The 14,968-nt window shown below is 38.1% G+C and overlaps 1 protein-coding gene across 3 annotated transcripts in view; it reads right to left on the bottom strand.

The window, feature by feature from the left end:
* The window catches only part of TRPC4 (transient receptor potential cation channel subfamily C member 4), a 134,318-nt gene that overhangs the window by 28,403 nt on the left and 90,947 nt on the right, over positions 1-14,968 (bottom strand). For 2 of the 3 annotated variants that reach the window (XM_064645848.1, XM_064645849.1), the window contains exon 5: positions 8,872-9,208. In XM_064645848.1, coding sequence (XP_064501918.1) covers positions 8,872-9,208 — 337 coding nt within the window. Of the gene's footprint in view, positions 1-8,871; positions 9,209-14,968 lie in introns of those variants that run through there. The other variant, XM_064645850.1, reaches the window with a different exon arrangement.

Below are 14,968 nucleotides of genomic sequence, written 5' to 3'. Positions count from 1 at the left end.
AAGTCTCAGTGTTAGAGAACAGTGCCTTGCTCTTTTTCATTTAATAAATACAGATATAATTGCAGGATCTTGACACTGGGAAGACTGCTATGGCAGAGAAAGCAGACAGTTGGATTGATAGAAGATCCCCAAATAAAAAGGTTTTGTAGAAGTCAATATACACATAGAATTAAATGTTTTTTTTTCGTAACTCAATAGAGTTAAGAATTCTCTTTAAAATACTCTTTAAAAACAGATCATAAATAGATTGGGATGAATAATAGGATGAATGGTTAAACAAGAGGCTCTAGGTTCATTAAAGTCTTTTGCCAAGATATTCCATGGTTCTCAACCAAAGACATGAACTTACACAGACCGCAACAGGGCTGTTCTGTGTAAGATTGTTGCTCAGCATCATATGCTTTGACAGCACTGCCTAAAATATAATAGGATTACGTAGAGATTGAAAAAGAAATGCTGACTAACACTGCTGCATTTGATCTGTTTTGTGAGTGAAAACTGTTTTCCGAAGCACTTCCTGGGCCTCAGAAAATGAAATGTAATTGTAAAGCCGACATTAACAGAGAAATACAGACCTATTATAGAACAGTGGAAGAGAGTACATGGCTGTTGTAAATTTGATCATTTTTAATTAGAAACACAACTAATCCAAGCTATCAGCAATTTTGAAGTCATTTGTCAGCTGAAAGTTCTGAGTATACTTTGACATCATAAAGGTGGTGGTTCTAATTTTTTCTTAGTTCAAGACAACTTTTATGTTCATCCTGATGCAGGGCTTGTTCTTTCCAAACAAACATCAATGGAAAACCAAAAATCCCACATTTTTGGCTGTAATGGAGATGTGATAGCTTAATCTTCTTGTCAGCCAAAGCATCTAAGTGTACACTCCATATATAAATGCACTTACTGAGATCTTATGTGACTCCAGAGAATTTGAAGCTAGGCTGATGGATGGATGCTATGTTTGTGACAGACTCACAGTCCATGTATGCACAGCAGATCTTCCTAGACATGAATTTTTGAATGAAAATCTTGGTACGAAGTCCTAAGATTGACTGCCCAAATTCACAGCTCCAGGGCAACTTCACCATGAAAGCTGTGATCAGCCTTTGCAGCTATCAGGTCTCTATGGCTAGGTATCCTTAGGGGTGCTTAATTGGAGAATTGAATGCTGGGAGAACTGGGATCTCTGGAGTTCTGTAAAGCCTCCCATGTGTACCTGAAGGGCTATCCTAGAAAAGTGTCCTCTGAAATCTCAGCGCCTTTATGCAAAGCTGATGACTTCCCTAAGGCCCGGTGAGCTGACATGATGAAGCTATTCTGAGCAACAAACCTCAGGGATTTCCAGTTGTGCTGTTTAGGTTTGATTTATGGTCACAAAGCCAGAGGTCTTGAAATCTTATAGATCATAACTGTATCTTTTTGCAAGAAGGAAGGGTCTGGGGGGAAGAAGTCAGTCAACTCTTATCTTCACCCAGTGACACAATACACCAGTTTTGTTCTGTTATATTAATTGGGAGAATCAGGGAAAAACTAGGAAAATCTATGTATTTTTTTTAAAAAAAGAAAAATAAATCCAGAGATCAGAGCAGCAGTATCTCTGACCTTGCACACTTTCATTTTCTATTTAGAAGATTTATGGATAGCTGGATCGTACCTGACTTTATTCTGCAAGGAGACTTTAGGGTAATTCCAAAACATGACCTGACATAAGAGAAGACATGCAGTGGCAAGACTGTCTAATAGAGGCACTGTTACAGGTAGGAAAGACATCTAGAGTCCAGGCACTGCCTGCTTATTAATGTGTCAAAGCAGCAACGTTATCACATGCTGTTAGAGCTCATGTCAGAGCTATGTATTCAGCAACAAGAAAGGTGATGTCTCAACAAAACAGAGGGGACATAACCAGCTTGCACAGAAGGAGGAACCAGCCAAATACAAGGGATAGATCTAAAAGTAACAGCCTTTTAGACAGTCAGGTTGGGGACAATTCATTGCCCAAAGCCCCCTTTACCTCTCTGGGAGGAAACAAGCATCTCCAAGGCAAGAATCCTGTCACTTGCAGGTGGGTCAATCTTCCCACTGACTGAAAAGGGAGCTATGAGGATCAGGCTGAATTAAAAGAGATGTCTAACTTCCAGGTGCCTCTATTTAGCTGAAATAATCCCACTCAGAGTAGATTTCACTATTTTAGCTGGATACTTTTTGATATAATCTGTCTCTTTCCTCCAGCTGTGTCTTTCCTATCTCAGCACACCAGCTAGATGTCACACCTGCCTCTTAGACCCTCACCTATCCATTCCATGCTGTTATCATTTACTGCCACTTGCAAGGAAATTATCGACATTATGCAGCTCTTCCACCTCATTAATCAAGGACCTAAATTGAAAAGTTGAGGGTGAGACTTTCATACACTTGCTGCATTGTTTATAACTAGATATTGTAGCAGTAAAAGAGAAATAACAGCATGAATATTTTGAAACAGACTGAGATGACAGAAACAAATGTCATTAAATGCTCCATGGTTTTAATGGGATGAAATAGACATAAATTCAGGGCAGGAATCCCATAGACCACATGAGGCCTTGGGAATGACAGACACCATGGAGAGGTTTTGTAAAGCACTGTGATACATGCAAACTGATCAATGCAACCATTTGACTGAAGTTCAGTTTGCCTAAAGAAAGGAACTAAAATATACCAAAAAAAAAATGAAATCTGTGTGCTAAGTATTTGCTAAGTATTTTTTTTTGCAGTAAACATTTTGAAACATTAATGAAAAAAGTTCTTTCTTCTAAAAAAAGCACTACATATTGTAAAAGTAAATTTTATTCAAAGTAACAAAATGTATAGAAATTAAAATCCTTCTTACTGAAGAACAAAGGGCACTTAAATAAGAATGCTCTTAGAAAAATAACATCTTTAATTATAATTATAACACTTAAAAAAAATTCTTAGGAATTGAGTAGTAGGTATCACATACTACATATGATTAATGTGTAGATACGCCAATACATATACACTGATAAGACTAGCTTTTATTTCAGATATTTATCTAGAGATTTTGGATTTGAAGATGTATTTCCAGTCTTGAAATGTTTGGATAACAGACACTGAAATGTCTTTTCAAAAATATGGACCTGCTTTTCTTCTCATAAATTAAGGATCTGTTGGCAAACCTTGCAACTTTGAGCATGGGCAGCAGCTCAACACTTTCACAAAAGTTTTCTGTCTCTTTGGATAAAGCCTTGGGTTAGACACAATATCTTTTTGTGCTGGTAGATAACTTTCAGATGGAAAATATTTTGGATTTATCCTGTTTGATCCATTATAGCATTACAGCTACCCAGACCTGTAGTTTTACTCTTAAGGAACACATTTCAGTTTCAGGGAAAAGATACAAATGACAAATAACTTCCCAATGAAATCCATTTAAAGGTGGTTTAAGTTCTAAATCAAAAATATTTGGATACACCCTGTCTAAATTCCTATCTTGTACTGAAACCTGAGAAAATGAAAAAAACAATTTTCCAGCAACTGTGGCATTTCACAAAAATTTATGCCATCTCTGCAACACTGCCTTTTGTTGTTTATAATTATAATTATGGTTAAAGTCTGTGAATAATAACATCAAAATTTGCCAGAGAAAGATATGAAAGCCAGTATCCTGAACTATTTTTGGTTTCGAAAAGATTTGTGGATCCCTAGCTAATTTTGGCCTTACCTTTCCCACAAAAGGTTGGTTGCCCTGTGCTATTTTTGTTCCTTACCATTAAGTGATGGGAAGCAAGAGGTTCCTCAAGGTCAATCTCTGCATGCCAAGATCAACAACAACCTTTCAGTATGTTTCTTGGAGAACATATTTTTACTGGGCTGTGAAATCATTTAACTGACAAAATTAACTTTGCCCTACTATGTGGTATAGAGTTTTTCACAGTTACAAGGAGTAAGACAAGCTGCTAATGATCTAAAGCTCTCTGAAGACAAAGAAAGTCATTCCAGGGAATTCAGTGAGAATTGATGAGGCTTGAAATAGCTCTTCTGCTTTACACCTGGACTGATGAACTGATCTCTGCTGAAGGTATATGAATGTAACAGAGGAGTGGAGAGGCATCCTGGCATAATTCAGGGGCTCCCAATCTCTGTGGGATATTTTGTTAACAGAGTACAGCTATTTCAAGAGAACATGCACAAAATCAAACACAAGCCTTCTGCTTTTCCCTGCAGAAATGGCTGTTTGTGAGGGGAATAACCATGCACAGTGTCTGGGTCCTGCATCCGGACAGGCAAAGAGGCATCAAAGAGGCCAGAGGCACCATTTATGTCCAATCTCTCTTTCCAGGAAAGTTCTACTCATATATTTATAAATATTTTTTAAATTTTGGACTGATTTTCACTAGAATACCAAAAAATGCACATGGCTACCCATATTTAACTGGAGATCGTGGCACCACTGAAAGTGCTTCCCAAAGAAAAAGTGTTCTGGCTTTTTTTTCATCATCAAAACAAATCATTTTTCCTTTTCCCTCCATTTTGGAAATGGCAAGACCATTCTAGATCAAATCATAAAGTACAAAAAGCCACATATCAGCCAACATCACCAACAGCCAAAGAATAAAATAAATCTATACATATTATCCTCTACATCTGTTCCCTGGCACGTGTCAATTAATACTAACTATTTAATTTTTTACACAACACTTTCTTGACCAAATTTAGAAGATGATGCAGAAGGTACTTGGCACCCTTATGATCAATTATTCTGAAGTGTCTTGCTGTGCCATAGGTCTGCATGTACTTTGTGCTAAGTACTAACAAGAATGTACACTCATATATCCCACCAGCAGTTTGCTAACCACAAATGTCTGCAGTTTGCACAGTTCCCAAACATCCACATTCTCTATAGATTCACATACTCCAATAGCATAAACCATTCTGACAGAAAGGATGGGGAATGCATTGTTCAAGAGACCCAATAAGGCTGCATTCCTGCTCCAAGCAGTCTTCTGAACAATGTAAATACAATGAACATTTAAGTATGCCCATAAATGAGCAAAAAACTCACCAAACAAATTTGCCTAGAAAATGTTCTCTTTGCTGCAGCCACCCTGATGAGCTGGAAGGGAACTTTTTAAACACAACTACTGAACACTAAGTTTGTCAGGTTGATGGCTTTCTCCTTTGAATTTTGTATCATTCTCTGGTGAACCAAATGCTCACTGCAAGGATGTTTAGTACTGCTAGGTTTGAGGCCATGGTTTAGGGCAGAACAACAAGGTATGAAAAGTCTACAGGAATCAATATGATCCTTATGTGAGCTGCAGTTAAGGCATACAGAGGGTGAAGCTGGGTCTTATTTCATTTCCCCTCTGCATCACTGCTATCATGGTCAGAGGCTACTCAGCAATTGGATGGGGAATTTGGTGATGGGAAATATTGTTCTTCCTTTCTTTCTCCCAAGATGGTATTCTTGATTTTCCTGTCCTTTTTTTCAGTGGTGATGGATTCTCAAGTATAGCACATAGGCCTATGTTTCTGTAGTGTGAAGCATCTTTCATGCTTGGGAGATCTCAACCAACAGCTAATAAGAAGAACAGAATTAATTTTCCTTATGAGCCAAGGCTTTGTTTAGATGCAAGGATGGGAGATTCTGTCTCTTCTTACTGAGAGATTTTTCCTCAACTACTTCTTAAAGTTATAACAGTCTTGTTATACTGACTTACTGTTGCACGGATAATCACCACACACTGGAGCACCACTTGCGTAATCATCTAATCATGTAAAACACAAAATTAATGCAGAAGTTTCCTTAAGAGACTTTTTAAAAAGTCGATAGTCTCCATGGAAATGCAACAAATACAGACATTTCTTGCGAGCCTACTACTTTAGCGACACTTTTTACATGTGCTAATTATGCACAGTCAGCCTTCTATTACATAGTAATACTGTTTGATCTCTGGAGAGCTCAGATTGTTATGGACAGCGTTGAAACTTCTTAAATTCTATGAAATATTTGTATGCTGAAATTCATGTTGACAAGAAGGCTGAAACATAGAGCTCCTCTTCCTCTCTTCATTTTAAGAGAGATAACTATTAAAATGCAAACTACATGCAGAGCTATTTGAATACAGAGAAAAGCAAAGAATTCTATTGTTCAAAATGTTAACAGTAGTTAGCAGCAGTTGCTGCTCCAGGATAACCTTTGCTTTGTGGAAAGTATTTACTTGGTCATGTTTCCAGTTTCAAAAACTATCACCCTAGAGCCACATAAGTTTTGACTCAAATGACAAAATTTTTTGTCTACATCCAGAAAATGGCAAAATATCTCTACATATGTCATATTTAGTCTCCCTTGTGTAACTGGGAGACTCTTTTTAAGGATACTGCTTAACTGTATGGTTTGAAAATAGCCTGTAAACTAACCTTAGCTTATTGATAAGGACTTAAGGAAAGTATTAAGCTTATTAAAAGATGATTAGATTACAGCCTATATTATGTGAACAGGAAAAGAGCAGGTTTTGGCTGAGAATCACTCTTTTAAAAACAACAACAACCCCCAAAACCAACCAACTGAAATAAAATCCCCAACAACCAAAAAAAAGACCCATACAAACAAAAAAAGCTAAAATAGACACATTCACCACATGCTGTAAACTGAAATGTCCTGTGGAGATGTGTGTCTGTCTCCTTCAATGACGGGGGAATTTAGGTGCCTAACGAATTGCCTGAGATTACAATGGGTGAATCTGAGGTCTTATTATTTAGGTGGGCTAAGGCACTACAGCAAACAAATTCTGACAGCTGAACATAGAAAATGTGAAACTGGAACAACAGGAAACCACTAGTTAGGAAACACTAGAGATCAGTGTGTAAAACACATCAGTTTAGAAGCAAGAGATTTTGGAAGGGGCAGTTTCTCTGAACACCACAGTCCAGATTAACCACAAACTATTTAACCACATGGTATCTGACTACTGATCTTTACCCATGCTTGTGAGGTTTTGTTTATGCAAGAGTTTCCCGTGACTTGACCTGTACTGCTTGCAGATGACGGGTTTGTTCAAAACAGGCAGTACTAGTGTAATCTGGCCATATGTGTCTATACTGCAAATATTAAAGCTCCTTTTAGAAATGATATGCATCTTGATAGTCGTAATTCTCAGGGTTAATGGCTTCTTCAACCAAGTGCTTTGGGATGTGGGTTACTCAAACCTCTTCCTAAGTAAACAATGCTGTTAGAGGTTGAGGGCGATGGAGATTCTTCCTTTTCCCACTGCATGTTTTCTGGAGAGGAGCTAATCGCCAAAATTTTAGAACTGCCTTTACCAGAAGCTAGCTCTTGCCCTTCTCAAATTGTGCCTTTTTCTCTGGTCTCTGTTAAAAGACAGATTAATGAAACCATTCACTTTGGCATGTCAAGGTCTATGTGTCAGCCATGCATTTGTTCTTATTATCCTTTAGCCTTGGGATGCTGTAAAAGCAGATACTGACCACCTGCTACTTTGGAAGACCAGACAGAAAAGCTACTAATATCTCCTCTAGGCATGGCACAGCACAGAAGAGCCCCTAGCTCCTCCTCATCAGTGCAGCATTTATTTCTAAGGAAGCAATGTATCAAGTTAATGATTTTTATATTGGTTTCTCATTTCTTGATAGTAAAAAACCGAGGAAATGAATTGGTGGAAATTTTTTTAAAGTATTTAAATGTGAAACTCACCTACTGAAGTTAGTCTGACTTATCTGTAGGAAGTGTCAGTCCAGACAGCCTGCTGGATTGAATAATTCTTTTGCAATAATGCTAGATATTGGGGTTTTTTAATGTACTAGAAATATTTACCCAGCAAAGGACAACACAGTTTACAGTGAGGGCTGGTGGTGAGAACAGCTGTGCTACCGTGGGGGAAATCTCAGAAAGCAGTTCACGTGTGGAAGGCAGGTCCTTCTGACATGCTCCCTACAAGTAAGTGTACACAGGGTTTTCAGTCATGCATACCTGTTCTCCTACGTGAAAGAGAGATGTAGACCTCCTGCTTCCCACAGTGCTCTACCAAGGTAGAGGAAAAGCCACTAAATTATTGCTGTCTGGAACATCAGGCACTGCCAATCAGTGGATGACATGGCCCACAAAAAGTAGGCTTCCAATAATCCCAGATTGAAATTTTTATTTTAAATTATCAGGATAGAGTGGTAATATTTTCTTCCATTTTAAAAGTGCTAGGGAATTTTCTTATTCCTTCTGATGTAGAACATTTGCTTTTAAGTTGCATGACAAGTCCTCATCACTGTTCTTGCACAGAAAAATTACTCTGCATGCATATTTTAATGAAAATACTCACTTGAAAATGCTGGTCATCATATTTTCAATACATGTGTCTGTCATATTAGAAGGAAGCATACTGTAGGTAACTAAGGTTAATAATAACACTTCAGAAATTACATTATGCCTCATTCCAATACATGAAAAATAATTATTGTGGAAAAGGGATCCTTTTTTTAAAGTAGACTAACAAATTAAAAAAATGGACACTTACAAGAATCAGAAAAAATTCTGGCTTGAAGAAAATAGATCTTAACAAGAATAACAATATGTATGTTTCAGGCTCTGCTTAATCACAGGAAGGAACCCCTGATATACTTTTTTTCCCCCCTCACTGTAATATATCAGATGGTGAAACTTTGAATTTTTAAACTCTGGTGTTTGTCTATGTTGTCAACTACTCTTGCTAGGTATTGGAGGAGACGGACCATTTTCCTGCTTTGGTAGGTCAATAATTCATGACAGAACTCTACTGTATTCTGCCTCAGGAATGGATGGCAAAACTGCAGGGGTCAAAACACTTTTCACTGTATTTTCTTTAGTAATACATTTACCCAGGACCCACGGTAATATCATCCACTCGACGATGGTTGGTGGTGGTCCCTGCATGCTCAGGTCTGACCTGTCGATGTGCTGAGAGGCAAGCAACAGCAGGAACAGAAAAGTCAAGTAGGATGCAGTATGGCAGATAAATTTGATAAATGGCTTTCTGATGAACAGCCCTAATGGGCTTTTAGGAGCTATCAGGTAGCACACAGAGAAGATTGGAAAAAGGAGTCCTATCACAACACATGTCAACATCTTCACAGCCCAGTGTCGCCTCCGCCATCCGGGGAACTCGTCGTACCAGCGGGATGCGAGCAGCTGCTGGCAGTTGGGCTGAGCAACAAACTACAGAGAGAAGAAAGGAAGACAATTAGTTTTTTGTTACCTCTGTAAAGTTCTTTGCATGCTATGTCAGTTAAGTAATTTTCAGATAGAAATTTAAAAAGAAAAAAAATCCATAGCCTATGCAAGCTCACCCATACTGACAATACCAGTAAGACAGGGCCAGGTCAGCCTGCCTTTCCTTCAACGCAAAAAGTATAGTACAAAGCTATCAGCATTTACTTTTCACAGTAAAGCTTGACTTCCCCATACAAGGAGCCAAAAGACTGCAACACAAGTATTTCCATTATTTAACCAGCAACATTTCTGGAGAATTCACAGAACATGAGGTGGAAGTCAATATGAAACAAACAGCACGACTGAAATCTGTAAGCAGTGAAACTGAATTCCACAGCCATGAACAAACTCTTCTCAGTATGTTCCCTGCTAACACTCGAAAAATCAGGCTTACATGCTTTAATACTGACAAAACTCTTAAAAATACATGACAAAAGTCTTTCACGATAGGAACTAAGCACTAGCATTCCTCACTGTTTCACTAACCCTTGCCAGGATATACTCCTGTCCTGTGCAATATTTTATGCTCTGTCTGATCCTTAAAATTTAATTTCATCCAAAAACCTCAAACTCATATTTAATATTTTTCAGATAGCTTTTTACAGGAGCTTTAAGTATATTCAAGGTTTTATGTCATACCTTTCACTGATCACTAGTTCCTGTTTCCCTAATGTTTTCTTTTATAAAGAGGACACAGAGTAACCCTATCCTAGAGTTGACACGAAACGCATAAAATAGAAACAAACAAACACAAGCCTCCACAACAAACAATAAAACAACAAAAAACCAAACCAATCGCATAAAACAAACAAATAAGTGGGAAAAAAACAAACAAAAAACCCTCAACAACACAAAAAGAGAGAAGAAAGAAAATAAGCATTTTTCTTCTGTTACTGTGGTGAGTTGACCCTGCTGGATGCCAGATGCCCACCAACGCTGCACTATTACTCCACTCCTCAGCTGGGTAGGGGAAGGAGAAAAGATATAAGGAAAGGCTAGTGGGTCGAGATAAGGACAGAGAGAGATCACTCACCAGTTACCATCACAGACAAAACAGACTCAACTTTGGGAAATTAGTTTATTACTCATCAAAGCAGAGTAGGATAAACAGAAATAAAAGCAAATCTTAAAAATAGCTTCCTCCTACCCCTCCCTTCTTCCCAGGTTTAACTTCACTCCAGAATTCTTTATCTCCACCTCTACATTGGTGCAGAGGGATGGGGAATGGGGGCTGAGGTCAGTTCATCACACATTGTCCCTTCTGCTCCTTCCTCCTCAAGGGAAGGAATCCTCACACTCTTCCCCTGCTCCATCGTGGGGTCCCTTCCACGGCAGACAGTGCCCCATGAATGACTACGACATGAGTCCTTCCCTCTGGCTCCAGTTCTTCATGAGTTGCTCCTGTGTGGGTCCCTTTCCACAGGGTGCAGCCCTTCAGGAACAGACTGCTTCAGCATGGATCCCCCATGGGGTCACACATTCTACTACAAAAATTTCTCCAGTGTGGGCTCCTCTCTTCACACGTCCTGCCAGGAGCCTGCAGCAGTGCAGACTTCCCATGGGGTCACAGCCTCCTTTGGTCATCCACCTGCTCCAGTGTGGAGTCCCTTAGGGACTGCAGGTGAGTATTTGCTCCACCATGGCCTCCATGGGCTGCACGGGGACAGTCTGCCACAAGATGGTCTTCTTCACCACCTGCAGGGGAATCTCTGCTCTGGTGCTCAGAGCACCTCCTTCCCCTCTTTCTCCACTGACCTTGGTGCAGAGTTGTTTTGCTCACATATTCTCACTCCTCTGTTCCCTGTCTGAAGCTGTTCCTGTGCAGTAACTTTCCCCTTCTTAAATCTGCTATCTCAAGGTGCTACCACCACCACTGATGGGCTTGGCCTTGGCCAGTGTCAGGTCTTGGAGCCAGCTGGCATCAAACATGAGGGAAGGGAGCTTCTTACAGAAGCCACCCCCGTAGCTACCCTCACTAACAAAATCCTGCCACGCAAACGCAGTACACTTACACATATATGTGTATTACATACATACACTGGATTAATTATATCATTAGCTGAAGACTGAGTAAAGCTATGCAGAAACTTTTTCTCTCTTATAACAAAATTGTTTATTTACACCAAATAATTTCAGATTTGAACTCTAATCAAATGCGCCTAGTTTGGGATTTTATATTATTTTTATAATACTTATAACCACAGGAACCAAGTTCCTTTGGGGATGAATAATAGGTAACTTCTCAAACAGTTTCTAAAATCACTGGGATTACTACTGTTAGAAAATTCTATTTAGTTTGGAATGAAATGAGAGCCAGCATCCATCTTTCTATATATGTCTGGAACTTGTCTGAATTGATAACCTGAGACAAATTCAAACCTGTGTCATGCTAGTGTCTTTAGCAGGGGCATATTTACCCAGCTGTCTCTGACTGTTGTGAAAGACAAGAAAATTTACTCATACCATAAGAATCTTAAAAATAGCCTTACAGAAGAGTAACAGAGTGTACTATTCCATTAGGAAAAATGCATTCTCAAGGTTTCAGGGTGTTGGTTTCTAGGTAAAAATGTCTGGAATAACACTACATGCAGTCAGAGCAGATGGTTTCAAAGTTATTTTTTAACGGAGGTGTCCCTACAAAATTTTTCTACTCAATTTGCTTGAGTACATACAGATTAGTGCGTTGCTTGACTAGTGAAAAAGTGAGACTTGGGGACTAATTCCTCAGTAAAATATTTTCCTCTTTTTGCCCCAGAGTGTGCCAGGTCCATGTTTGTTTCCTCTTCTTCATAATATCTTCCTATTATGTATCCTCTCATCTAAAAGTAACCAGTTCTCAACACCTTTGGGCCACCTTCACAGTACTTGGGACCCATGTGAAGGAACAGCTTTCAGTGGCTAGCAAAGACTGGTGATAGATATAGGTAACCTACTCCTTACCAAGCATGGCTAAAAGAGAACTAATTTCTGATGCTGTAATGTCAAGAAAACTAAGTGAAAGGAGGGTTTTTTCCAATGTCCACCAAGTACTGGGCTGTCCTGGATCTGGGCAGACCAGAAATGATGCAGAGGTACCTCATGCCATGAGGAGATGCTTGCTGACTGAACCATCTGGAGAGTCCTCTACAGAGGAGTGGGTACTGGGTCGCTTAGTTCTAATCTTTAAACAGATTAATATGCAAAACTGCCAGTGTTAATAGAGAAAGCACTTTTGTGCAGGCTTAAAAAAATGTTCCTTGTCTCCTAATACTAGTGTTGGGACTGTGTTGCTAAGGTACAATGTGTTAAAGACAATGACTGTGTTCTGAGGTATAGGAAGTTTTTCAGTAAATGCAGAAAACTTTCAAATCCCAGACATCAAAGAGTCAATTTTTTAAATCATAATTTTAAAAGAAATTAAATATGACTGTGACAAGACAGTTCTAGCACTGGTTGGATCCTCTGACTATAGGAGAAAATTTATATAGAGTATACATTCAATATGCCTAGAGTCAGGGGGAGCATCACTGGTAATGTACTTTAAATTACTTACTTGACACAAAATATATAAGAAGCAATTAACGGTATGGAGCAAACATATAAAATACTAAGTCAGCATTTTAGGAGCTGCATGCATAGGGAAGCAGTTCTAGTACCACAGGAAACAGTCTATAACAGAAAACAAAACACGGTGCCTACAGACGATATAATGCATTTCTGAGAGGTCCAAATATCCAGTTTCATGCTGTTAGTTTTTATGTAACAACATACTGGCAAGGTTAGTTAACAATGTCATGAAGCAACAAAAATATCTGGCTCTTCACTTTTCTTTCTGGTTCTGAGTTTCATTGGCCATATAAAATATGCTATGACACACTACAAAGTATTCTCTGGACAACTGGAAAACTACCCTAAATCTCTTGTTGACACTTCTTTTAAATTATGCTTTTCTGTTTCATTTATCAAGGAATTGTATGATGCTATTAAAAATGTCCAAATTAATTTTCACAAATTTGACTACTTCCTTCATTTTTGTGGTCAAGAGATTGTCATCATATGCTGTGAAATATGTTCAGTAGTGATATCAACATTTACTACATTAGCTAAATAATGGAAGAAGTTTTTATATGGGGAACAGTTGATGTACCTTGAAGAAAAGTGTACACAATGGTGAACCCTACAGCCTTGTTCCTCAGCCACACAGAGAAGGGGAGCCAGTCACTGCACACTGCATCTCCCTTTTGTCTTTGTGGAAATTTCCTCCAGAAAAAATGAGGGGAATATGTTGTGAACCTACTGTTTATCTTCATGTGTAATAAGTTAGTATTTGAGTGCATCCAGGAACTGGCGGCAGGGAAGCCTTCCTGGGACTCACATTGTAAATGCTGGCTGTATAGGCTGTCTCAGAAACACTACTCACAGGTAAAAACCAGTTCTACAGATCAAATGAGTTTATTGGTGATTATTATATTTTATTACTGATCCTGAATTCTTATTACACTTGAACTTTTGATTTATCCACTGAAAAGCCCTTCTCTACAGAAAAAAAAAGAAAAAAGAAAAAATGTCTTCATGGCAAAATTTTTTGGTCAACTGACATTTCTACTATACCTACTATAAACCTTTCTATTAAAAAGAAACAGTAGAACTGGGTGGAAAAAATACAGTTCCAAGCATAAGACAATTCCTGTATAAATGGATGGCATCACATCTAAGATGATCACATATTAAAGCTAAGTGGACATATAAGTCCTCTGCTGAACTAGGAGCTAAAAATTTTTTTAAAAAAATATTTTACACATATATTTTGTGACTAGCAGAAATAGAAATATTCTGTGACATTATTTGCCAGTTCTGCATTGCTATGCAAAGATATTTTCATGGTAGTATAATTTTTCTTCCTTAATTGGAGATATAACATTCTGAGGTATTCCCTTACTATTCTTGAGTATCTTTTGTACTGTCAGTATTATGTTGTTTAACTTTGACAATGTCTCCATATAATTAGCAATCAGCAAGTTTATATTTTCACATTACAATGGTTTCCAGTAGCTTCCACCAGTTTGTAATTATGCAAGGGATTTTGCTATAATGATTATTCCTGGTTTCACAACTTTAGCTTCTTCATAGAGTCTGCCCATCTGAAAATGTTTTGGTATTCATTCTCTTAGTTGTCATGCTGGGAACTGGCTCTTCCCTGAGACTGGTGAAAAACAGAAATTATTCACAGTGCCAGCAAAAATAATCCGGTATAAATAATAGCAGAGCCTGATTATAGTGATATTCAAACATATATATAAAGCAGAATTTCACTTTTACTGCTGATTAAATCTGATCTTTAGTTTTGCTATAATACATATCTCTCAGTGGAAATGATGAAGAAATGACACAAGTAATACTATTTATTGTATATGGTCTTTAGAGAAATAATACTTCCATATACCATCAGAAAAAGCCAAGTCAGTTCTTTACTGTACCAAAATTTAAGTATTTTTTTCATTGTATTAGGAAATATGCAAAGATATAAAACATGTCCACTTATAATAGGGTACTCATTCATAAACTTACAAAGCAGTCTAACAAAATCTGAGGTCTAAATTAAATTCTCATTCTGACATCAATAGGTGGTTTAGTATATATTACATAAAAAAGGATGCCATTTGTCATCTAGAAATGAAAGCTGGAAAAGTTATTTCCTTTCTGATTTAAGTTCAAGTGAGCTATGCT

The sequence above is a fragment of the Pseudopipra pipra genome, chromosome 2, assembly GCF_036250125.1.
Source record: "Pseudopipra pipra isolate bDixPip1 chromosome 2, bDixPip1.hap1, whole genome shotgun sequence".
NCBI lineage: Eukaryota > Metazoa > Chordata > Aves > Passeriformes > Pipridae > Pseudopipra > Pseudopipra pipra.
Note: the sequence above shows the minus strand (reverse complement) of the source record. Positions and strands in the feature narration are given on the sequence as shown.